The 26,603-nt window shown below is 43.2% G+C and overlaps 1 protein-coding gene across 2 annotated transcripts; it reads left to right on the forward strand.

Moving 5' to 3' along the window:
• The first annotated feature begins 526 nt into the window (after nucleotides 1-526).
• On the forward strand, nucleotides 527-22,325 carry LOC306919547 (kelch-like protein 24). Of its 2 annotated transcripts, XM_079532311.1 has the most exons (14): nucleotides 527-681; nucleotides 4,396-4,740; nucleotides 7,656-7,738; nucleotides 7,856-8,050; nucleotides 8,227-8,361; nucleotides 10,639-10,830; nucleotides 11,130-11,273; nucleotides 11,847-12,015; nucleotides 12,697-12,843; nucleotides 14,383-14,538; nucleotides 16,407-16,595; nucleotides 16,928-17,074; nucleotides 20,308-20,491; nucleotides 21,297-22,325. In XM_079532311.1, exons 2-14 carry the CDS (start codon nucleotides 4,431-4,433, stop codon nucleotides 21,517-21,519), a joined length of 2,274 nt encoding a protein of 757 aa, XP_079388437.1. In that variant the 5' UTR covers nucleotides 527-681; nucleotides 4,396-4,430; the 3' UTR covers nucleotides 21,520-22,325. The 2 variants fall into 2 exon arrangements, with proteins under 2 accessions (XP_079388437.1, XP_079388438.1); XM_079532312.1 differs by lacking the exon at nucleotides 4,396-4,740 and having other exon boundaries at nucleotides 21,297-22,323.
• The last annotated feature ends 4,278 nt before the right edge of the window (nucleotides 22,326-26,603 follow it).

Raw genomic sequence — 26,603 nt, forward strand, 5'->3', positions numbered from 1 at the left:
ATTTAGATAATTTTTTACGTTATTTCATTACTTATTTTTACACAGAAACATAATGTGTGTCTTCACAATAACTGTAATGTAATAATAATACTAATAATGTAATGTAATAATTATTTAATTAACCACACTTTTATTCTGAAAGCAACCGGATGTCTTAAATTTGCTAGCTCTCAAACAGGAAGCTCTAGATTTGCCAAAAAGACGGAGCCAAAGAAGTATTATGACGTAAAGTTATTTCCGCTCCGACCGGATCAGAAATCCGGAAATGGTATTTACTTTAGTGTCCATTTAGATAAATGTTAGATAAATGTTATTTATATTATGTTATTTAATTACTTATTTTTACACAGAAACATAATGTGTGTCTTATAGCATCGTTTAAATGCTTAATTTATAGTTTTAATGTGCAAATTAATCTTTTTTCAATACTCTAGAGGATACTCTTATTTTGAAGAGATCGTCCACCGGAAGTCTTAATATTTGACTAGCTAAGCTGTGGGCCTGTGTTGTTGTAGCCAGGAGGACACACCCAGGCAATGCAGGAGTAAAAGTTATCCTGTTAAGGTTTAAAACGTGTAAAAGTGAAAATTGCATTGTTTGACGGAATAATTCCTTTGCTGTTTGTGTCCATCTGTTGTGGAGCACTTGGTTCGACTTTGGATTTGTAGGCAGAACAACGAGGTATGTTTATTTGAGTTGTGTTTTTAGTTTTGTTCATGAGTTTGGCGTTATTGTTGTTGACGTTATGTTTGTATCATATGCTGTTGTTGTGAGAGCTTGTTTACAGGCAGACGTTGGATTGAGGCTGATATAAAAATTGGTGTAACAACTAAACTAAATAGCCTATGTGGAAGAAGCAGTGTGTTGTGTTTTTGCCAGGAGGCATTGAGAATGAGATGCGTGATGTGGAAAGATGGAACGATGACACATATTTGATATATTAAACCTAGCCCCTCTTGGGACCCCCGTTTTAGCTCTTGTCAGCGAAAGACAAGAGCTAAACCGGGGGGTTCCGAGAGGGGCTAATATTAAACCTAGCCCTGGTCCAGTGCTTACAGCGAGTCTCAGACAGGTGGCCGAACGGATTGCGGAGCGGTCTTGATACCGGAAGGTCGCCAGTTCGAATCAGCGGTCCGACACGTTAAAATACCACCGCTGAAGTGCCCTTGAGCAAGGCATTGAACCACTACCATGAAATGTTCTATGAGCAGGGCCTGGCTGGAAACAAGTTCTTGAGCTTAGCCCAGATACCCTGGGTAAATATAGTAACTTTGCTTTGCTTTGCTTTGTCCGTGAAGTTGGCACCCGCTGGCAACTGGGCCAGGGCTATATTAAACCCAACACTCAACGTCTGTTTGAATCCATTCCTCCTCATTCATTATTAGATCATTAATGCTGCTAGTGCTTAGATCATGATTAGATAATACCACTACTTTACTAGTACCTCTCCGCCCACGCACCATCCCGCTCCCTCAGGTCCAGCGTAGCCGCAATTTGCAACTCTAGATTTTTTTATAATGGGATGAATCTAGAGTTGCAATACCCTCCATTGACTCCCCACTCATCATTTTGCGTTTGCGATCTGCTTGTCGTAAACGACGTTAAACTCACCAACATTGCAGCTGTAGTCCAAGCTTGAATTATTCTCTTTCAATCTGCAAAGCTTGTTTTTCATAAAAATCCCCCGTAGACATGTTATGAGCTACTTTCTGTCAAGAAATTCTGTGCAAGTGATTATTTTTCTAAGTGCTGGTGTTTGGAAGCGCTCGTCGTAAGTCACTGAACGTCCCTGCATGCATCTGTTTCGCATTTGCACATAATGCAGGAGGCAGCAGCGCGACCCCTTAATACAAACGAGCGCTTCCAAACTCCAACATTTCTTCTTCTTGACAGAAAGTAGCTCATAACATGTCTACGGGGGATTTTTATGAAAAACAAGCTTTGCAGATTGAAAGAGAATAATTCAAGCTTGGACTACAGCTGCAATGTTGGTGAGTTTAACGTCGTTTAAGACAAGCAGATCGCAAACGCAAAATGATGAGTGGGGAGTCAATGGAGGGTATTGCAACTCTAGTTTCATCCCATTATAAAAAAATCTAGAGTTGCAAATTGCGGCTAGGTCCAGCGATGCCGGCCTCCTTGTGGTCCCCAAGAAGATCAGGCTCAAAACCTGGGGTGACAGGGCCTTCTCTGTGGCCGCCCCTACCCTCTGGAACGCCCTCCCCAAACAGATCCGGGATGCCCCCTCACTCCCCACCTTCAAAACCGCACTAAAAACCCACCTGTTCAGACTAGCATTCCCCAGCTGATGTGTTTTTAACTTGTTACATGTAATGTTTTACTGGTTTATTCTTATTTTCTTTCTTCTAATAAAGTTGTCCTCTTCTCTTGTCCCCCCCCCCCCCCCCCCCCCCGGCCCCCACACATGTAAAGCGTCTTTGGGTATTAGAAAAACGCTATAGAAGTCCCAGATATTATTATTATTATTTGTACAAAACGGGTACAAAGCGGGCTACTCCTGAAAAGTTTAGAAGCCAATCGTAGCCAATGAGGGTGGATTATGAGAAATCAAACAAACCTGTCTTGATCACATGACTATGAAGAGCATGTGTACCGATTTGAGTGAAATTTGGATAAAATCTGAAGGATTAATATTAGAAAATGTATTTTACATATGTCGGCCTCCTGGTGGCGCTATAAAGAGCAGATGTGAAAAATTCCAGGCAAAGGTTTTTCCTTGGCCTCTAGGGTGTTGGCATACAAAGTTATCCACAGATCCGTGCAGTTAGAGGGAAAAACACTTTTCGGCCAGTTATAGCGCCACCATGAGGCTGAGTTGAAAATGTTCATGTGGCACAATTTCACGGAAATCACACGATGTGTTCATGATTTGCAACATTTTGTTTGAAACTGAGCAAAGCGAACTTTGGAAGCCAATCTTATCCAATCAGGATGGAGTCTGAGAAATCTGAAAGACCCGCTTCGTTGAATGGCTCTAGAGAGACTGTGTACCAATTTGCGTGATGTTTGGACAAAATCTGTAGGTGTACTGTCCAAAAACTTGTTTTGCACAAAGCTGCCTCCCGGTGGCGCTATAACCGGCCGTTCTCGAAATGTTGGGGCAGAGGTTCATCGTTGGCATCCAGGGAGTGTGTGTGCAAAATTTGGCATCGACCGGGTTAACGGTGCCGGAGATTAGCTGTTCACAGACGGACACACGGACGGACGGAGTGCAAAACATACTCTCTCCCCATGCCTTCGGCCTGGTGGAGACAATGAAGTGTCTGTTCCATCGCTGTGTGCTCATGGTAGGGCATTAAGCAACTTCGACTAGTCGACTAGGAAATCCACTAGTCGACCTTGTTGGTAGTAGGTACTAGTTGACTAAAAAAAGTTTATTTTTTGATTTTTTTCCCGATTTTGTAGGCCTCAAGATCAGGTAGATTATAGTTATAGTCACCAATGTACACAGTTTTTAAATGTACAAATATATATATTTTTTTACACAATAGGTAGTTAAACTAGGCAACTAGTCTCCTTCTATGGAAGCCTGTCATGTCTTGCACCAAAAATAGGCTACCTACAAGCTTACAGCACGTCGCACTGCGACGTGCTGTAAGCTTGTAGGAACTATAGTGGCCCTCCGGAGTGAGTGTGGAACTATAGTGGCCCTCTGGAGTGAGTGTGGAAATATGGTGGCCCTCTGGAGTGATTGTGGAAATATAGTGGCCCTTTGGAGTGAGTGTGGAAATATGGCGGCCCTCTGGAGTGAGTGTGGAACTATAGTGGCCCTCTGGAGTGAGTGTGGAACTATAGTGGCCCTCTGGAGTGAGTGTGGAACTATAGTGGCCCTCTGGAGTGAGTGTGGAAATATGGTGGCCCTCTGGAGAGATTGTGGAACTATAGTGGCCCTCTGGAGTGAGTGTGGAACTATAGTGGCCCTCCGGAGTGAGTGTGGAACTATAGTGGCCCTCTGGAGTGAGTGTGGAACTATGGTGGCCCTCCGGAGTGAGTGTGGAAATATGGTGGCCCTCTGGAGTGAGTGTGGAAATATGGTGGCCCTCTGGAGTGATTGTGGAAATATAGTGGCCCTTTGGAGTGAGTGTGGAAATATAGGGCGGCCCTCTGGAGTGAGAGTGGAAATATGGTGGCCCCCTGGAGTGAGTGTGGAACTATGGTGGCCCTCTGAAGTGAGTGTGGAAATATGGTGGCCCTCTGGAGTGAGTGTGGAAATATGGTGGCCCTCTGGAGTGAGTGTGGAAATATGGTGGCCCTCTGGAGTGAGTGTGGAACTATAGTGGCCCTCTGGAGTGAGTGTGGTAATATGGTGGCCCTCTCCATTGTCAAAGTTGCCCACCCCTGGTGTGTAAATATCCACATGTCTCTGTTCTGTAGGAGTGAGCAGTGAGCCGGCCAGCGCCACCACCACCATGTCGACGGACAAGAGCGGCTTCCCGTTCATGGGAGATTACAACCCACTCCACAACAACATGTACGGGCCTCCGCAGCCGGGCTTCGCCATGCCCCCTCCCAACTACGGCCCGGGCCCCGGGGGGGCGTACCCCTCGGCCACCGCCTTCGGCCAGCCGACCGCGCCACCCTACGAGCAGCCGCCGGCGCCCGCCTACGGGCAGCCGGGCTACGGGCAGCCGGTCATGGGCTTCCAGCCGGGGCCTTACCCCCAGATGCCTTACCAGCAGGGGCCCATGCAGCCCGGCGGCTACCCTGCAGACCCCACGGGTGAGTCTTAACCCATTTCGATTTTTTTTTTGATGGACGACAAGACAGCTACATTACAAATTTTTTTGCACACAAATTATGCAAAAACTTATGCAAATTATTTCTAGTCGTAATAATCCTTATCAATACGCGAAACTTTGATGTCTATGGCCTGCCGCACGGTTTGCCAAAGCCCCGCAATATATACATCAAAACGTGCGGCTCGGCCGGGAATGGTGTGCTTGTGCTTTTCTTTCCGATTCACGTGCCAACGTAATTCGCAATAAACGACGCTAAAAATGCCCATTCAAAGTCAATGGAGAAACGCGTGGAAAAACAGAAAACGACACGTTACTTTGGAGCCACATTACTCTGGCATACTGTTACGTAGAAACACGATTTAAACATCAAACAGCACACGAGGCCATCGACTTTGTCGTGGTTCAGACGGAATTCGAATACGTTGCACGGTTTGCCCACTATCGCAGTTCAAAGTGTGTGTGGTCTGAGCAATAATCTCGACTCAGAGTGTCGCACGCCCAGAGAGAGACCGGGTCAGAGTGAGAAGCCACTGTGAAATATACCGAAATTCTCAGAACAAATCGTCCTCACGGCCAAAATATTCACTTTACACGCATGGGTTTCGGTGATTTTGTAGCCACACTCGTCCTCTTTCACCCAATGTCACAACCATAGCCCAGATACATACAGTACGTGAACTACAGTCCTGAAAGCGACAGGTGTACCATCATAATGTGTCATAAAACTCCATGTTAACTGCCTGAATGAGTCAGCAATTTTTTCATCACAAACACAATTCTTAACTCGCTCTTATAACCACGTTTTTTATCGTACCAATACCACGATCGCACACGGCGTACCTCAATGTCTCGGGTCACTCACGGCGAAAACAAAAATCGCATTCGACTTTTACTTTTTGCTTTTAACTTTCAATAGAGCGTCGCAGTCCCGCCCCCTACCATGGACCAGGAAATGATTCTCCGTTCATTTTCCTCATAGACATTTCAGAAAGTATTTATTTAAAGACGTTTACGTTTACTCGAGTCGTGACAAATCATGACAACAAACACAATTTTTGGGGCCGAAAAAATAATTAGAAAGAAGAAAAAAACTGCACTTTTTTTGTTGTTTTTCTTCTTTGTAATTATTTGTTTGGTCCAAAATATTGTTTGTGTTGTCACGACTCGAGTTGGCTTTGTCCGCGGCGTAACCGTCTTTAAATAAATACTTTATGAAATGTCTATGGGAAAAATGCATTAGGAATTTCCTGGTCCATGGTAGGGGGCGGGACTGCGACGCTCTATAGTGTTTTCATTTGCATAGTAGCCCAGGTGAAAATGATACTTTGTTAATGATTCAAGGTCAAGTTGACCACCTCTCACACACGCACACACGGATGCACGCACATGCACACACGTGCACGCACACACACACATTGAAAGTCAATGGAGAGAAACGGGGAAACACGTAACTCTGTCATTTCTCAACTGTTTCGGACGTGGGGCGGCTCGCCAGAACCGGGTCGTCCCCCTGGGCACATTCCTGTGGGTAACCAAATGGACCCTTACAGGTCTGTCACTGTGAGAGTGTAACACATGTAACCAAATGGACCCTTACAAGTCTGTCACTGTGAGAGTGTAACATGTCATGTATTTTGGTATAATGTTCTGTTACTCCTTTTTTCTTATAGTGTTTGTGACCTTGTAGGTGGTTGTACTGTTAAGTAACTTGAACAATAACCCTGAAAGAATATTGTGATGATATCATGTATCGTAGATTGAAAAAATATCATATTTTATCTTTTCATATCACCCACCCCTAACATGAAGATGTAAATTTTAAACGGGGTGAGAGAGTAACTCCAATACCCGAGTACCACTTTAACAACCTAATATCACTAATGCTCAGCCTGAGTTGAATTAGAACCCTTGTAACGGTCAGATATTTCTATCACTGCTACTAATTATTTAAATCACGGGTTGTGAATGATCTCCTTTTAGGACACAATTGATAAAGTGGAATGCAATGAAAACAGCCTACATGCAAAAAACACAGTCAGAAACAAAGCTCACGTTAACCTTTTATCTAGTCAACACAAAGTGTCAAAATACAGTTATACAGACAGATTAAACAGCGAGTTGAATGAAATGAATGAATGGTCCGAAATGAGTGTCCGTGTCTCACGCACGCACGGCTTTGTTTAGTATAGTTCCGTGGTTGTTTCCAAACAAAGTGACAGAGTCTGTTTCTCCAGAGTTCCCTCCCCAACATAAAACTCCCTCCAAGCAAAGTAGATGAACGAAACTTAATCCATCCCCGTAGCGAACGTAATCCAGCTGAATGCACTCCAAAAGAAGAGGAAGAACTAAACCTCGGATCCTCGCGGGACGGCAAAATAAATAAATAAAAGACGAACGATCTCACCAGTTGCTGAAGAATGTCTCGAGCCTCCTCGAACCGTGAGCGCAATCGTTCTTGTAGCTATAGCTTTGTCTAACGAGGTATTAAAGAGAAAACGTATCCAGGTCCCTCGTAGGCTCCCTGTTTGTTTGTTTGTCTCTCCCGTCAGGCCGGTAACCTCCGCCTACTTTATGGGCGTCCGTCCAACTCCAGACCCGTGTCACTCAAATTATATCAAATCCTAAACATAGTCTTTTAAACCCCCCAAATAATAACAAAATCACAACGTAGACAGCACAGAATATATAGGACCTTACCCTTGACAGATGGCGTTAATTAGAAATATTAAATAATACAACATGCACTTTTAAATGTTGATATTCAAATAAATTCTTCATAACTTGTGTGGCATCGCTACACCCTCTCTGAGTTAAATGAACACTGAGCATTTCACTGTGTAAGCACATGTAACAGTAATGTTGTGTGTTCTCTCTCCACCACTAACCTCCCCTCAGCCATGGCTGACAACATCCTGGATGCTGCCCGCCAGAGAGAATCCCCACAGTCTGCCAAGTGGATGAGAGAGGACACTGACCGTGTGAGTGACTGTTTCCAAGCATCATTTACCAGATCAGCAACATGACTCACAGATGAATAGTAGTTTATTTGTATGCATTTAAATGTCCCTCTGGATGTTGTTGTCGTTGCACTTCAGGGGGACGGAACCAGTGTACCTCTATCCTCCCCGGATGCTGAGGTGTTTGTGGACCCCCAGCATCCCAAAAAGGTGTTCAAGGGTCTCAACAGGCTGCGTCTCAACAGTGTCTTGTGTGATGTGATTCTGTGCTGTGAGGGACAGGAGGTCCCCTGCCATCGTGCTGTACTGGCCTCCTTCAGCCCTTACTTTGAGGTAAATACACACTTTTATTGACCTGCTGGTGTTAAGGCAAGACATTTCAAGTCTGCCTTCGCTTTCACATGACTCAATTTATCATCTACACCAAATTAATTAATCAATTAACAATGTAAATGAGAAAGAAACTACGGACACTCCAAGCCAACCATTCATCTTTTCACTGTGAACAGGCCACGTTTATATCTGGTATGAGGGAGTCCACACAGGACAGAGTGACCATCAGTGGACTCGAACCTCAGATGATTGGTTTGCTGGTGAACTATGCCTACACTTCTAAGGTGTCCATCTCTGCTGATAATGTACAGGTACTGTATAAACCTTATTCATTGTCTAAATTTGTCATATATATCAGGGGTTCTCAACCCGTGGGTCGCGACCCCTCGGGGGGTCGCCAAATAATTTTAGGGGGTCCCCAAATTATTTTCAAAAAAAAAAAAAAAAAGATTTTTTTTACGATTTTTCAAAAATAGCAGACCTACAAGCTCGTAGCGCGCCACTCGGTGGCGCGCTATGAGCTTGTAGATCTGCTATTTTTCAATAGCTAAATTATAACAATGCTTAAAACACCAAAAGGGGTTCCCGCCCAAAATGGTTTAAGGTTATTGTATTGTTGTCAATTTATATTGGGGGTCGGGAGGGGGCGGGGCGGGGGTCCCGAGACATTGCCAAAGCATTTCCGGGGGTCCCCGGCCAAAAACGTTGAGAACCCCTGATATATATAATCAGTCATATATAATATAATATCAGTGCTTAATAAAGACATCCTGCCACCCTGATAGACAGCGCAACACCCCATCCTTTGTCCGCCTTCTCCTACCAAACCACACCGTTTGCACACATCTCACCATGCACAACACCGATAGCATGCCTGTCCAGACATCAACCACTACTTTGCATCCGTGCAACTGTCATATTTACAGTACAATACCCATTTTTATGGGTATTGTACTGGGTACTGGGTATATAACACATTCTTGCGCAACACCACCAGCCTACGTCAAAATCGTCACCACTTCGCCGAGTTACGCCAACTCCGTTCACTTCATGGGGCCAGTCCAATGGTACGGCCTTCATAGTGACACGCGTTATTTCCGACCCTCAATGTCCAATATCGCTACCTCTTCTCTACACCAGCTCATCTTACCTCCGCCCCCTCCCCCTCTGGCTGCTGTGCCGGCCAGGCGAACACTCCACCACGTCGTGTTGACTAGACTACACTAATAAGGACCCATGACGGCCACCGCCAGCAACAACACGCCGGCAACAACCCGACACACACATCTCTCGCCTATCGCACGGCAAACACCACACAACTACACTACGCTTGGTGAACGCGCCTATCACACGGCAAACGCCACACAGCTGTGTGATATTAGTCTGGCTTATTAGCCAGGCTGAACGCAGCTAAAGCAGCTGCTGCCGTACAACCTGGACCTCGCATCAGTGCAACGGCTTCACAACTTCACAGTACACTGTGTGTGTGTGTGTGTGTGTGTGTGTGTGTGTGTGTGTGTGTGTGTGTGTGCACGCTAGGCATGCCGCGGTTTACCGAATTTTGGTAATACCGCGACAGGAACAGCCACGGTGTTGATACCGTGAGATTTCCGAGCTTACGGTATTTTAATACAGCGTTGGTGGGCGGCGCATGCTGCGCGCATGCAGTGCAACTCCACTCCCAGACTAAGGCAAAACATTTATTTTCACCACACAGCTGCAGTAGATTGAAAAGTTGCTTCCTACCTTTGAGTTAGTGTTGCTGAAAGACACCCAGATCCAATTGTATATTCCATATTTCCACATGTACTAAACTAAAAGTGTGAACTGTCAACACAGAGACACGCAGTTGTGACCATGCGCAGATTGCACTACCTGGAGCAGATTGCTCCAGCGTGCAGGGTACAAAACGGCCATTAGGGGGAGCCATAGTACAGTGAAATACAGTGGGGAATAGCTATTGATTCATTGATTGAATACTTTATTGGCAGAAATGTAATCACTATAGGGTACAGTCAAACACATGTCCAAAGGGATCACTGAAAAAAGTCCTTGCAGTCTTGTTTCCATTCGGTCCTGGGTAACCAATTCATAATCATGACAAGTCACATGACAAATAACAAAATTCAAATTATCATAAAGGTAAAAATAAAAAATAAGATATGTAGGCCTACAGGTTTTTTTTTTTTTTTTTAATATAAATACCGTGGAATACCGAGGTATAGGTTTTCAATACCGGCACCGTACCGTACTGTAAAATCTCATACCGTGGCATGCCTAGTGCACGCGCAGTACACCTACTATTTACCCAGGGTTTGCGTGTGTCTAATGCCACGTTCTTCCGCTTATTATTTATTTTCACGTGTGTGTGTGTGTGTGTGTGTGTGTGTGTGTGCGCGCGCGCGCACATAATAATAATTAATAACCCATCCGTTTCTGCACAATACTGGGTATAAACACACAGCTGAAACATGAAGTGGAGTCTGTCAACTCCCGCAATTTCCTTCTCCCCATATTGGGCTGCTACGTAACTCTAGGATGAGCCGCCCAAAGGGCGGCGAAATTCTAGTTTTGTTAATTTTTTCCAGGCCCTGCTAGCAGCATCAGACTTGTTGGAAGTCACGTCTGTTCGAGAGGCCTGCCTTGAGTACATGAAGTGTCACTTGGATACCACCAACTGTGTGGAGTTTTACTGCAGTGCCGACGACCACTCCTGTGGAATGTTGAAGAAACGCAGCTTGAATTTAATTCTGGGACACTTCAGTGTCCTCTACCAGCAGGTCAGTCGTTGAGGATCATACACTTATCACAGTGGTTGTTTTATTAGCATTACTCAATTTCCCACCATCACAACTGACCCACACACCTGCATAGAAACATTCAATCAATCACGTGATTACATACCGGTATATGCATATTAATAAGCTACAGTCAGACTTCACTAAATAAACCATCTATCACCAGTGAACATTTAAGACGAGAAAATGTGACTTCAGTGTGAAGTATGGGAACTTTGGAACAGTGTCTTCATGTATCAGTTAATCACGTTTTTTTGTTTTTTGTTTCCTTCTACCAATAGGAAGCGTTCCTCTCTCTCTCCGTGGAAAGACTGACAGCGGTTCTCTCCAGTGACGATCTGAATGTTCCAGAGGAGGACATGGTGTTTGAGGCTGCCATGCTGTGGTTAGACAAGTGTCCTACCCGCAAGCAGAGCTTTGAACAGGTCAGTCATTTCTTAGTCTCTCACCTTGTAAGACCATCAGAGGTCTCTGTCTATCAATATGTCAGAGGTTTTCTAAATGAAAGGTATTTTCTAGAGTGGCTTTCCACGACATGCTTGGCATCTACTGTATATGTGGTACTGGCATGATTAGTGTGGTTGCCTATAGGAAAGCTATTGTTATTGCATTCCATCGCTGTTTACAAATGTTTAACCCTGCAGGGACCAACGATGCTTTTGGGGAACATTTATATTTTATTTTATTTAGAGTTTAATTTATTTATTTTTAATTTATTGTATTATTTATTTCATCATTGAGTCCTATTGTTTAGTCTTACAATGCCATTGGTCATGATATTTGCATATAAATACCCCCCCACAGAGGCACTGTGCGCTCTCCTGATTGGACAGTATACGGTGACATACCCGACTCAATGAAACTCCTGTCAAACTTTTGCCTACAATAGGTGTGGTTTCCTATAGAGATAGGCAACCACACTCGCATTTGCATCTTTCTAGCTCTTATATAATGTTCCAGTTGGACTAATAAATAATTAGTGTTCTGTGTTCTTTAAGGTGTTGGAGCACATCCGTCTGCCTCTCATCAGTCCCTCCTACCTCCACACTGTGGTTGAGAGTCTGGATGTGGTGAAAGAACAGCAGGGCTGTCAGAGGTTCATCTCTGAGGCCAGGGGGGAGCAGCCATACTCTAACACAGCACGCCCACGCAGCGGCATGACCACAGGTACCCTGCCGAACACATGCATGCATGTTGCACCTGATGATGCTGGAACAAGCTTATCGGCCAATAAAAAAATATGACTGGTTTGCATTTCAGCCTTCATAATGGTTATTGCATCATGATTTAATATTCTTTCTCATTTATTTTTTTGCGCTTTTATACATGTCAAAATGCATACCAATTGTCTCCTGGATTCATTCAGTGACTAATTCTGTGCTGCCTCTCTGGGGAGAGAGTTCCAGAGGTTTGGGGCTAGCCTGGCTAATAAGCCAGACCGAATCAGCCGTTGGCAAAAAGAAATTGCCTGCCGGCGGATTACGGTCTGGAGAGGCTCAATTGTACGCCCATTTCCTACACCAGAGAACTGGTGTGGCCAATTGGGACACGGTATGCAGTATGGGCGGGCTTTGGTACAGTGACGTTGAATGCTTGAGACCTTTGACTGACAGTAGCTCTGACCAATTGGGTCAAAGAGAAAATGTTTGAACCCGCCCCCCGGGAAACAAGATCCATACACAGCATCTCCAGACTCAAATACCACACAACAGTGTGATTTGAGTCTGGCTTATTAGCCAGGCTAGTTTGGGGCAGCCACACTGAAAGCTCAACCAGATACATCTGGTTTCTCCTTCAACTCTTAAATCTACTCTGTCTCACCTGCTCCTTCTCCTCTGCTTATTGAAGTGATCGTGATGCTGGCAGAGACCAAACAAAACGGCATACCTTCCAACGAAACTGGCAACGTTCAGAGCTTTGATCCGCTGACCAATCAGTGGAGGACTCTTGAACGGCTGCCCAAGGCCTTACTCGGGTATGCTGTGTGTGCATCAGGTGAGGATTACCATCATTAGGACCTACTGTATAATGGATCCTACTGTTTTACCTCTGAATAGACAGACCGCTAAGCCCCATCCAACGATGGCGTTTGTTCAGTGCTGCTTAGCAACCATCATGTTGGACAAGCTGCCATTCATAGGAATCAATCATATCTTGCACTTTAGCATTTTTGGTGATTTTTTGGCTTTTTAACAAATGGAACGTTCCGCCAGTTGGAATCCAACCGGCAACTGCTTCTGGCGCGATGTTCCGTCAGATAAGCTTTATTATTGATATAAAACCGGATCGCTGATTTTTTTATTTTATTTTTCCTGCTTTAGTGATCCTTGACGGGTTCGCGCATCCGCATTATTTAATAATAATAATAATAATAATAAATATAGCTGCAAGCAGTGATAAGGTGGGACCAAGCAAGAAGGCAATAAGAACAATATGCACAAATAAGCCATAGAAACATGAGAAAAAGAAGACCATGGAATTGTGACGCGGCCATTTTTTGTATTGTGGGGGGTAGGGTTCTTGAAGACTCATACACTGAGTTGGCGGTGCCATTATGGATTACTACAGTGTGTTCGCTGTTCATGTTTTCACGTACAAACTTCTCTTCAACTGGGATTTCAGATAATGGTCCATAGATTGTGTGTAGAACGTTTCACGCAAATCTCTCGAAGATCCAGGCAGAAAATCAGGTATAAGCATTTTTCAAAATGGTGGAATATCTGAGGGCGGAGCTTACTGGTCAAAGTGACAGATGTGTTCCCCATCAGTCAAGGAACATGTGGAAACAAGTGCCATGACTTTTGGCCAAACGAGGCATGGGTGTGACGGTTTTTTTTTGTTTTGTTTTTTTAGCACTATAGAGCAATACATTAAAGCATGAAAATAAAAAAGGGGAAGTGCCAGGAGGAGGCAAGAATCCTTGGGGGCTTATACGAGGCATCTATCTATATTAAAGACATTATAACAATATATAAATAATTTCCAGTAGATATGATTGCAGTATATAAAATATAGTAGATCTACAACATGATTCAAACATACTTTATAATCTAAGACATGACTAGAGACAAGGAGAGAATACAAAACTATGAAAATTAAGTGATTTGGTCAATCGGAACAACCTTCAGTTTGTTCTTAAACAAGTTCAGAGAAGAAAGTTGTAAACCAGTAGAATATTTGTCCGAAAGTGTAGTTGTCTGTATCTAATCGAAAACGGACCATGACTAGTACGACTAGTACTATGTTGCTCCTGTCCCAGCTTTTCTGGAACGTGTTGCAGGCATCAAATTCAAAATATGTTTTTCAGTTTGAACATTAAATATCTAGTCTTTGTACTGTATTCGATTGAATATAGGTCGAAGAGGATTTGCAAATCGTTGTATTCTGTTTGTATTTACGTTTTACACAACAAAACGTCATTGGAATTGGGGTTTGTAATACACTTTACATTATTCTGAATCTCAAAGTGCTACAAGCATTTCTTTTAACAATCAAGGTATGACTTACTTTAATTCTGCTCTTCTTCCACTATAGGTTCCAGTCTGTATTTGGCCGGAGGCCGATTCTATATTCATGATTACAAGAATGATGATGATGAGGATCAGTACACAGGAAACATGTGGCGCTATGATTTTCACTGTTGTGAATGGTTGTGGATGGCTCCCATGAATGAGCCACGCTATTATTTCAGTAAGATTGTCAAAGTATTTTCTTTTTTTCAATATGTTTTTATCCCACGATTTTGTAACTCATATTTCACCCCTGTGTCAATTATCTATTGTGATCCTGGGCTCTACACACCCTCCGCCAACCTGGGGAGAGCAACGGACTTGAACTCATGCCTCCTTCATGCATGAGTGTCCAGGTTGCTCCTTTACACCTGACAGGGGGAGTTTCCCTGGTTGGACGTAGCGTGTGGAAGGAACACGTTATTCCAACCAGTTCCTTTCCCCTCCATCTGGCGCCCTGGCTGGCCAGGGGGAGGCAGTTTAGTGACCAGGATTACTGCATGTTTTTTGTGAGGGTACCTACCCTAGGGGACACGGGGAAAACATGCAAACTCCACAAATAAGGGCCCTTTCGCCAACCCCGCCTTGGGTATGGGCACTGATGACGCACACGCCACCAGCGCCCACAGCGTCCCGTGCGGGAATCGAACCCAGGACCTTCTAGCTGTGAGGCGACAGCACTACCGACTCCACCGTGCCCCCTAGATTGTCAAAGTATAACATTCAAATTAACCACTTTAATAATAATAAAATAGCTCAAATATATAGCGCTTTTCTAAATACCCAAAGCACTTTAACCCATTGATGCCTGGTGCAACCTATAATTTTATAGTGAAATTCTTTGTTTGACGGGGAGCCAGTGTAGGTTGTGAAGGACAGGTGTAATGTGGTCTCTGGAGCGTGTACTGGTGAGCAGAACGGATTTCCCGTGTGACGTATCCTACTGCTCTGGATCCATTTCTATTGTTAAATAGGAAGAAAATGTATATTGATTATATAAGTGTTTCTGTATTAGTGCAGTGGTGGGGTCGAGCAGCAGTGAGATACTCAGATACGCAGATTCCTGACATCACACAGAATGGGATTTGTGATATTGTGATGTCCAGAGTCACAATTGCCTCATAATTGAATAATTAACAAGCTATCACCAGTCACTTAACAATGATTGATTGATGATTGATGTTCTGAATATCGAATGCCATTTATGTTATTTATCTTTATTGAAAGACAACAACACAGCTTGCCTGCCCAACATGTTATAGGCCTATATCACAGCCCCCTTTCCACGCCCACTTCCGGTAGATAGTGGTGTCATTTAACATTAGGCATTACCACTTTTCTTCTCTGGAGAATCTAAGTATATTTCCTAATGTTAAAATGTCAAAGACCGATAATAATATGAAGAAAACACAATGGTATAACAACTCAAATAAGTAGAGAATAAACCTTACCTTTACAAAACGGTAGTTTGTGGCTTGTGAAAATACCTCTTTTAACATGGAAGCCTATGGACCGCAAAAAAAAATAACACCACTATCGCTAAAAGGGGGCGTAAAAAGGGGGCGGGGAAATGCTGTGAGATAGGCCTATTCCTGGAAACGCCTCTGCCAAGGTCAGTCACTTAAAACACATTTTGTGCCCAAAACGTCTGTGGACGTCATGGGTATTACCGCACGTGCATAGCCCAAGACGTCTGTGGACGTCTTAAAAAAAAAAAAGTTTTTATTTATTTTTATTTTTTTATTATTATTTTTATTAAAAAAAAATCAGAAAAATCAAAACACTTTTTTTTTTTTTTTTTTAACACGTGGTGCCAAAGTTTGTTTTTTTCGCCATTGAAAATGCATTTGGCGTTTAAATTAAATAACTCAGAAACTATAAAACATTTCAAAGTAAAAAGTTCCAGCATGTGTCTCCACAGTCAGCTGAATTATAAAAAATGTGAATGGATTTTCTAGGTGAAAGTGATTTTGGGCAGTTAAGCGTGGGCTCTCAATTAATCAGTTTCATTTTTATTTCCCCCCTGCTCAACCCCACATGTTCCACCAGGCCTGGTGATGCTGGATGGATGTGTGTTTGCAGTGGGAGGCCGGGGGAGTGAGAAGAGTCGAGACTCAATGGAAAAATACGACGCCATCACAGACACCTGGCTGCTGATGGAGTCTGTCGGTGTGGCAGCGCATTACGAGTCTAAATGCTGTAACGTGGTCGCACTGGATGGACATCTCTATTTTATTGGTATGGAACAGATTTATGGACCTGCAGGTTCAACCTGCTGGGTTTCATGAGGTTGTGTTTTTCATGTAGTGTTTGTGTATGTCAAGCATAATGGTTCACAAAAAGATCACACCCGTGTGAAGTGAGGGGCGCTTTTATCATTATACATCATCATGAACAACAGAATGTATGTAATTGGTTGGTTAAATTTACGTCATATTTGGCCTAATTTCTCCTTTCATCGTCAATGGCAAATATTGAGACGTGTGTGTGTACAAATACTTATTATGTATCCATGCTTCTTCTGTTGACATTGAATAATGTTTGGATGTTTATGTCCTCCTGGACTCCAGGTGGTGCTCCAGATGACGACAACACGCCAGGTGGCCAGGTGGCCAAGTACAACCCTAAAACATCTGTGTGGACACAACTCGCTCCTCTGCAGATCCCACGTGATAGTTCAGCAGCTTGTGTTCTGAATGGAAAGATCTACGTTACAGGTATCATACCTCTTCTTAAAGAACTATGTTACAGGTATCATACCTCTTCTTAAAGAACTACGTTACAGGTATCATACCTCTTCTTAAAGAACTATGTTACAGGTATCATACCTCTTCTTAAAGAACTATGTTACAGGTAGTGTTATCGAAAGTCATTTGGGAGACACAGTAGTTGTTGACATCTTCAGTTTATTCAGTGACAGTCAGAAGCAGAGAGCCAACGCCCAGAGTCCAGCTACCATCTCTCACACAGTTCTCGGTGACGTCCTTCTCTCTCTACTCCGCTCTCTCTCCCACTCTCCTCCACTCTCCTCCTCACCACAGAGTGGTCCCAACTTTATATATCCTGTGTTACATAAGTGATCGATCTTTCTGGAAAGTTGCGTAACTCCAACGCTCCCTGTCTATAGCCAAAATATGTGTTTACCAGACTCTCTGTAGCCTAACTAAAGGGCTAGTACACAATATCACGCTGCTTAGCTGCACCAGCTAAGCACCCTAGCCCATGCTGCATGGGTTAGGGTTGTTGGTGGTATTCCCAGACTTTCTTGTTCTTAATAAATTCCAGATGTGGACTGGAACTATACAGCCTCTCTCTCACACAGATAGAAGTATGAATTTGTTCATGATTATCAATACATCTCTTGAACACCAAGCTTGCATAATTATGTCCATATGGTAAACTAAAAACCATGTCAGTATCATACATCTTCTTAAAGAACTATGTTACAGGTATCATACCTCTTCTTAAAGAACTTAATGATTTTTTATTTTATTTTTATGGAGGGACAGACCGTAGGCTGACTGTCTGTCCCTCTGGGAGAGAGATGGGGAGAGAGATGGGGGGGGGGGGGGGGGGGGTGACATGCAGTAAAGGCCGCCGGGATAGGGAGTCGAACCCGCGGCACACTGCCAGACTGGGTTACCAGCCAAGGTGCCTGGACCGCTGAGCCACGGCCCAGGCCGTTAAAGAACTATGTTACAGGTATCATAAATCTTTTGTAATACTGTACATACTGTACAGAACCGCAAAAGGGGTTCCCGCCCAGAATATAGACTCTTAGTCAGTGGTGGAGGAAGTACTTTACTTGAGTAAAAATAACAATACCAGAATATAGGAACACTTTTTCTTTACTGGAGAGAAAGTACAGAAATATACCGGAAATAAGAAATAAGAAAAAAGTGTCACAATAACTATAGTCTGGTTGCCCTTTGGGTCAATCAGTAAGATGCCTGAGGGCGAGAAGTGCACTGGCCATATATGGAGTGTGTCTTGAGTGTACAGGGTTAGATGAGGTGAGATGTGATGAGGTCAGATCAACATATGGAATGTCAGAACAGGTCAGCTCCATATATGGAGATCTAAGGGTGGCAGCGGTGGCCAGTGTCTTGAGTGTACAGGGTTTGATGAGGGCCCAGGTAGGGCCGGGCCTTCATTTTCGGGCCTGTTGAGAATTCTAGTTTTTCGGTTAGTCAGTCAGGGACCAATCAGAAGGCTGACAAAGGGTGAATTGGGGTTGAGCCGTCCACAAACAGTGGCGAAAACCCTTTTCGCAGTATCGTTTCCAAAATGTAAAGGTATGTGGTGCTCAACCTTTTTCATGTCAAGGACTCCCAGAATTCTCTCTATTGGGCCACGGACCCCCATCTGAAAATATGTAGTATAAGGCACCCCCCAGAAGCAAATATTTTAGTTAAAAATGTTCGCTCTGAAATAAATATTCAATGATTTGCGCCACATTTTAACGATTTTTCAAAAATAGCAGACCTACAAGCTCGTAGCGCGCCACTCGGTGGCGCGCTACGAGCTTGTAGATCTGCTATTTTTCAATAGCTAAATTATAACATAATGTTTGAAACACCAAAAGGGGTCCGGTTCCCGCCCAAAATGGGTTAAATAACGATGTAGTCCAGTCAACCCCTGTCCGCATGCACACTTGCGCAGTACTGCTTCCGTAAGATTGCATCGGGAAACATGGTATACTGGCTGACAACTGTATCTCGGTTTCTGATACCTTTTACTTTTTGCGTAAAGGGTTTTTGCCACTCTTTGTGGAAGGCTCAACCCCATTTCTACCCGTGCAGGGTACATAACCTCTTCTCGGAGCTAAGCGTCTATATGAGGTTACAAAGGCAGCTATAGGTTAAATTAATTAATTAATTTCTTACATTTGCGGAGAATGAATTTACCGTGCACTGCGCGTGCGCGTGCCTGACTCTCTGAGCCTATGCTGGTGCAGAAAACCCTGCCCCCGCGAGTGACTGTCTGCTCCTGCACGTGTGAGTGCATAGGGTGCATTTTGTCCCCCTTGAGTATAATAATGATGAGGCACAAAAATAGTTTATATATAAGTTTTCTTTTTTTGAGTGGTGCAACCACTCCCTTACGGAGTTATGTGTATGGGTGGGTGCCTGCCTGGCTGGCTGGGTATGAGCACGAAAACAGCATGATTGTTTTTCACCACCTGTGCGCAACCTAACACACACACACGCACATTTTAACTGTATATATGATGATTTTGGGTGTGCCAGTACAGTACAGTGACAGTACAGTACAGTAGAGGGTACAGTAGAGGGACCAGCACACGGTAACTCTGTCATTTCTCATGTGTTAGGCAGTGTCACTGCCTAACACACATACACACATTAACTGTATATATGATGATTTTGGGTGTGACAGTACAGTACAGTACAGTAGAGGGACCCCCACGCGTCAGTAACTCTGTCATTTCTCAACCGTTTTGGACACAGGGCGGCTCGCCGGAACCGCCCACCCCCCTGGGCGTGTTCCTGGTGGTCTGGATGTTCCGGGATCCCCCTGGCGACCCCCGGGGACCCCCACACGGTAACTCTGTCATTTCTCGACCGTTTCGGACACGGGGCGGCTTGCCGGAACCGGGCCGGCACCCTGGGTACGTTCCTGTGGGTCTGGAAGTTTCGGGGACCCCCCGGGGACGCCCACACTGAGTTGCACCACTTCACACAGGAGTGATCTTTTTTCAGAAAATACTGGATTATTATTTGTTTTACTGTATCGAAACCGAACCGAAACCGTCGGCCCCCGTACCGAGGTACGAAGCAAAACGCGGGCTAACTGCAACCGTGACACCCCTAACCACCACTGTTCTTAGTTCCATAATAGACTCGGTTAAACTTCACCGTAGTTTGGGCTCATAACATAACACACCGACACCGACACTCACTATCCTGTTAATTCTTGTTTTTTTCTATAGGTGGTGACCGTGGTGTGTATTTTGATTCTGATTATGGCAGTGAGATCGGTATAAATACGACGCAGTGCTACAACCCCCAGAACAACCAGTGGACCCTGTGTGCCCCCATGCTTGTGGGACGCCACTCGCATAGCGCGGTTGCAGTGAATGGAAAGATCTACGTTGTAGGAGGGCGGGGCGACGGGTAAGACAGAATGTTTTTTTGTTTTGTTTTTCAGATTTGATTTAGGCTTTTCTGCCTTTATTGATAGTTTCAAGTGAAGATTGACAGGAAAGAGGGAGAGAGAGAAGGGGAGAGACATGCAGCAAAGGTCGTCATGAACGGGACTCGAACACGCGACACACTGTCAGGCCAGAGCCTATATGTGGCATGCTCCTGGACCACTAGGCCACCGGGCGACCCGAAATGTAATGTTTTAACTGATGTAGTGTCCTTTGTGACTGAATTTCCCTCGCAGCATCAATGAAGCTCTTGTCTTGTCTTGTCTTGTCTTGTCTTATCTTATCACACCTGGGGATGGGACGATAATCTTTATTAGCGTTTATCGTGATAAGAAAAACGCTCGCAATAATCGTATCTCGGAGATTTTAATTTATGGTGAAATTGTCCTCCGTCAGACACTACGATGAATTAGCTTTTGTTGAGCTGCAAATTTAGTACCACTTAAAAGTAAACCCTCTATAGTTAACTATTTTATTAGATCGGCTATTTTGGGGTTCAAAAGGGTTAACAAAAGTGGCATTTTAACTTTTACGTATATTTTGATTATGGCGATATCGTTAATCACAATTTGTTTTATTATTTATGTAATTTCTCATGTCGTCCCATCCTCTAATCACACCACACTGATGAAGGCTGCATATCCTGTCATCTCATCCTGATGCAAATGGAACAATGAAGAAAATAAATTTGCTTTTATTTCTGAGTGCTTTGAATTATTTTCCACACCAGACGTTTCTCTCATGGCCGTCTGTCTCTCTTCCTGTAGGACCGTCGATGACATTGAGTGCTACTGTGAAGAGACGGGCACGTGGGAAACCGTGGGCTCGACAATGCGCTACCCACACTTGAGCAGGCTCAGGTGTGTGTCCGTCAGGGTGAGGACACATGATTTACACCTAGCTGATGAAGATGACGAATCCAGTGAATCGGATGAAGATGAAGATGAGGATGAAGATGAGGATGAAGATGGTGAAGGCATTTCAGATTAGCCTGATGATGTAAACTATGAAGATAATGATTACTACTAGGGCAATTCTAGAGCAACGGTTCCCAAACCTTTCAGGCCGTGACCTCCCAAAATAATCATATTTGAACTGGGGACCTCCCCACCCTCAAGCTCTCGGAATTGTAGTCATTACACAGATAAATATTGTGAAAATAGTCAAACTACTACAGTGCGAGGCGTAGTTTGGAATTGTAAAAAAAGGTCTTAAAAGTCATTCATCATCCACCGCTAAATGGCAGTAGCAATAGTTCAGCACAGGCCACCATAGATTTGTTCTATTTTCTAGAACGAGAGTTGTAAGATTTGTCTTAAGTCATGATTATAATGTTATCAATTCAAGCCCCTTTAAAAAGAAGTTAAGAACGTCTTTGGCCTGGAGGCACTTTCAGAAGTCAAATAAGTACTTTGCCTAGAATGAGTTAAAAGTGTCACTGCCAATTGATTGTATATAGTTCTTTATAGTGTCTCCCCCCTGCTCCGCTCCCTGCACTGGCTCCCGGTCGCTGCCCGCACAGAATACAAAACTCTGATGCTGGCATTCAAAGCAACCAAAGGTATGGCTCCCCCATATCTTGCAAGCATGATTGAACCCTACAAACCCTCCCGCGCACTCAGATCAGCCGACGCAGGAAAGCTGGAAGTACCCTCACTAAAAACGCCGGGACAACGCTCCACACGTCCCAAACTCTTCTCCCTTCTGGCCCCAAAACTGTGGAATGCACTTCCCGTTGCAATCAGAACTGCAGCATCACTCCCAATCTTCCGCCGTAGTCTGAAAACCCACCTTTTCAGACTCCATCATGGCCCATAGCACTTACCCTACCCCCTTAGATAGCACTTTTTAGGCTTAGATAGCATTTGAAACAGACTTGTAGCATGTCATGTAGACAGCACAATAATTGTATTGTATGTAGTCATAGCACTTCATAGGACATATGTATAGCATAGTATAGCATATATTATATATAGTTTATATGTATAGAGTCATTATATAGATGTTCTAGTTACGTTCTTAGCTTACGCATGTTTCATGATAAATGCATTTTTATATATGTGATGTATTCCCATGCTTTTTTTGTTCTTGCTTAATGTAAATCGCTCTGGATTAAGAGCGTCTGCTAAATGCCTAAATTGTATATTCACTGTTGCTTGACTGTACATAATATACTGTATGCTGGCTGACCCTGTGCATACATCAGTCTCACTGCTAACAGTCTGTACATATACTGTATATGAAGAGAGAGAAGGCTAACTTCAAATACACCCAAAAGCCTTTGATTACAATTTAGCTGGTTTTGTTTGAGTTGCCTGTTTGTTTTTGTTTTTTTAAATAATGCGGGAGGTGAGATACCTGTATGTGTTCACATGAATGCCATCCAAGTATATATTTCTGTAAGGGCCGATTCATACTCCTATTTTACCGCTGTTTCGGCGCTGTAGTGCCGAAATGATTTCGGCTCGTCAGAAATTTTCAGTAGCACTGAAGAGCCGACTTTAGGACGGTACCCGCCCCCCCCGAACCTCAAATGACGTCACATTGCATATCTCTTGTTTTGGTTATTTTTTTTATTTGCTGGCCCTGAATGACCATAACAGGTCTGTAACAGGTCCTTGCAAGGCGGTCCTTGCTTGATAATTGATAATTGGAAATGCTAAAGATTCCTCATAAGTGCACTTAAATACGATTCTTGCGTAAATGTTGCTTTGCACCACTGCCATTGTCATATTGTTATAACAATAAAGGGGGGGGGGGGGGGGGGGACTAAAATACATTTTAGTCGACTAAATCAACTGTAGATTTAGTCGACTAAAATCCCATGACATTTAGTCGACTAATACTAGATTAACACTAACACATTCCAGGTGACTAAAATGGGACTAAAACAAAATGAAAACTATTCAAAAGACTGACTAAAACCAAAATTTGCTGCCAAAAACAACACTGGTTTGGAAGCATATCCGTCTATTAAATACCTAAATGTCCTCTGTGAAATGTATTCAGATTGTTGTGCATGTGAATACTATCAAATTGTCAACTAGGGTTAATGCAAATTACACTACATTGAAAATTATGAAAGAGTGGCAGCTAGCTAACTAGTCAATGTTATGTATAATTAAATCCTTTATTTATAACATCATACAAAGTAAACAAAGTGCAATTTGTGTCAGATCCTGTGTCTAGCTGAGACATGACCTTGAAAAAAATCTAAATGTTGCAATAGAAGACAAAATACAACCAACAAGCCTGATCGCACAAGTTACATTGCATTAACATACTCTACCATACAGATTGGACGAATTACATTTTATTCATAAAAAAGGTTGTAAGGCTTTAAAATATATTGGATACATAAATGTTTCCATCCTCCTGCCTCGACTAGTGAGTTATATTATTCAAATGATGTCTATAGAGTCAGTGTAGTTTTTGAATGTTTGAGTGTTATTTAGCTGGTGTATTTAAGGTTATTGTTCTAATAACACTGATCTAACAATAACCAACGGGGTGATATACATATACCGTAAGTCCAGTTCTGACATCTGTCCACTAGATGGTGCACTTTATTTTTTCGCCTCCACTCTTCGAAGTTAGACTGGGCCAGCTCTAAACTGACTACGCCGGTGGTTCTTGGATAGGCTATAATAATATCAGCTCTTTTGAAAAGTGTAAATATGTTCCGCGTGTGTGTGTGTGTGTGTGTGTGCGTGCGTGCGTGAATATCCAGGGGGGATATGCATATAAGAAGCAGACATGATGTATCATGTAAACACTGATCTCCAGCTGTAACATGTCTCTCCACATCTCCCGTAACTGTTCGCTGTGTGTCCCTGACTCCCTCGTCACTGCCGCTGTGGACAGACAGATGAGCTACAGCTTCATTCCATGGACTTCAGAATAGCACGGCACAAAACGCCCAGGGCTGGAAGAAGGACAGAACAAGTCGGTGAATTAAAAAGGTAATTTAAAGGGCCACTTAATTGACTTCACCCCTTTTGCAACCAGATCTTATTTGAATGGTGTTTAGAGCACAAGCAACACTTTCTTTCATGTCGTCATGTGTGTTTTTAGATATTTTAGTCATGACGTCATCTTCATGACCAAAATGTGTCATGAAAACGTGGTCTCACTTCCTGGACTACATCAAGGACTGTCTAAAGAGGACGAGACGCGAAGACCGTACGGGCGGCGCCATGTTGCTTATGGTGCTCCATGGAAGGAAAGAAACATGCGCAGTTGAGACCAAGAAAGCTGAACGCGGAAGTGTTGGCTGCATATAGCCCATTGCGCATGTTTCTTTCCTTCCATGGAGCAACATGGCGTCGCCCGTACGACGCCATGTTGTCTTCGCGTCTCGTCCTTCTTACTGTTCTTAGACAGTCCTTGGACTACATGGTATCTCAGTAAGACAGCCCACATTGGGATGTCGCCCCTCCACAAGTGCATATGCATATGTTGAATGGTGATATGGTTCCTGGTTGTTATCAAGTTGTTATCTAGGACAAATAAAGAGGATAGGCAGGAGGTTTGCACATGCTCAGTGTAAACAGGAACTTTTGATTGATTGATTGAAGAATTTATTAACAGTTTGCAGAATTACAGTACATTTCAAGCACAAACTCAATACAAAGGCTGTTAACTGTGAGTGGACGACCCAATTAAGCATTACACTTGTTTCCAATAGGGTCCACCATGTTCAAATCATCAAAACATTTAGAGACGTACAAATAGACACTTCTATAGACAGAACAGGAATTCATCATAAAGGAGGTAAAAAGGGATGAGTGCGATGAGTGTTCCAGCAGAGGTGCTAGATTAGAAAGCTCATAACTTGTGATGTAAATAATGAGATCCAGAACAGTTGAGAATTAAACAGCAGTCACTCTTCCCCTTTCAAATGTGTTATATCTTCCACAGCACTCGAATGAACAGTATCCATGTTCCTTTGTCATTTCACAAAAATAAAAGTTTGACACATGTACTAAAGAACATGGAAATTCCACAAAAGAAAATATACAAAAACATTAACATTTAGTAAATGTACTTGTTTTATCTTTCAGTCTGTTATACACAATCTCATAACTTTTTTCCACAGTTTTTGATTGATGTACTTTTTAAAATAAAAATAAACAACTTTGTACTATTCTCTTTTTTTGATATCCTTTTTATTATTTCAGTTCAGGGTCAGCAACGCATGCACCTCTAGCACCTCTGCTGGAACACTCTAATGTTTCTAGGTTGTTATGTGATGTTTGCTCCCAGCACCACCAGTGGGCTCTGTTATTTATGCTCCCCATGGGGGTTTTATTGTATATCTATCTCCCTGCTCTTAATGTTTTATGATGGTGTTTAATTGCGCCGAGCAGGGAGAAAATGCAGTAGAGCCGAACGCCAAGTCAAATATCATATGCACACTATTCTCATTCTCATTCTACAATAAATATTGGTTCAATCTATTTGTGAGTGCCTTTATTGTTTTGTTTTGTTTTTTGTATTTTTTTTGTTATCTGTGTATGTGTGTGCTATCCTATTCTCTATATACATTTTGTGCATATATAATCTATCCTTGCATCTGTTTGCTGTCTCTGGACGGGGGGAGGGGGGTGCGGTACAGGGGAGGGGGGAAAAAACGGAACTGTTTTGACTGAATTGCCTGTCTGTATTAACCTGTAAAAAAGAATAAAAGTAAACACAAAATCTATTTGTGAGTTGTCTGACTGAATTATGGTCATTGTAGGAATTCAACAATCCAGTCACACACACACACACAGACTTGGTTATTCTTCTGTCCATAGAGTGCAAATTTCTACTTGTGCTACTGCTATATCTACAAATACTACTATTAGCATTGAGTGACTGCAGTTTCTTCCAGTGGTGAAATGCAGTCTTTAATGCTAAACACAGATGCAGAGAAAGGGAGAAGAGAAATGAACACACAGCGACAGTAGACCTAACTTCTGAATGAGATATTAATTTGATGCTGAACTAGAGATCACACATAACATAAACACAACAAAGTCCAGTATAACTGCATTCATATTCACCTCCCGGTCAAATAGCATGGGGTTGGG

The sequence above is a fragment of the Electrona antarctica genome (assembly GCF_951216825.1).
Source record: "Electrona antarctica genome assembly, contig: scaffold_26, whole genome shotgun sequence".
Lineage (NCBI taxonomy): Eukaryota > Metazoa > Chordata > Actinopteri > Myctophiformes > Myctophidae > Electrona > Electrona antarctica.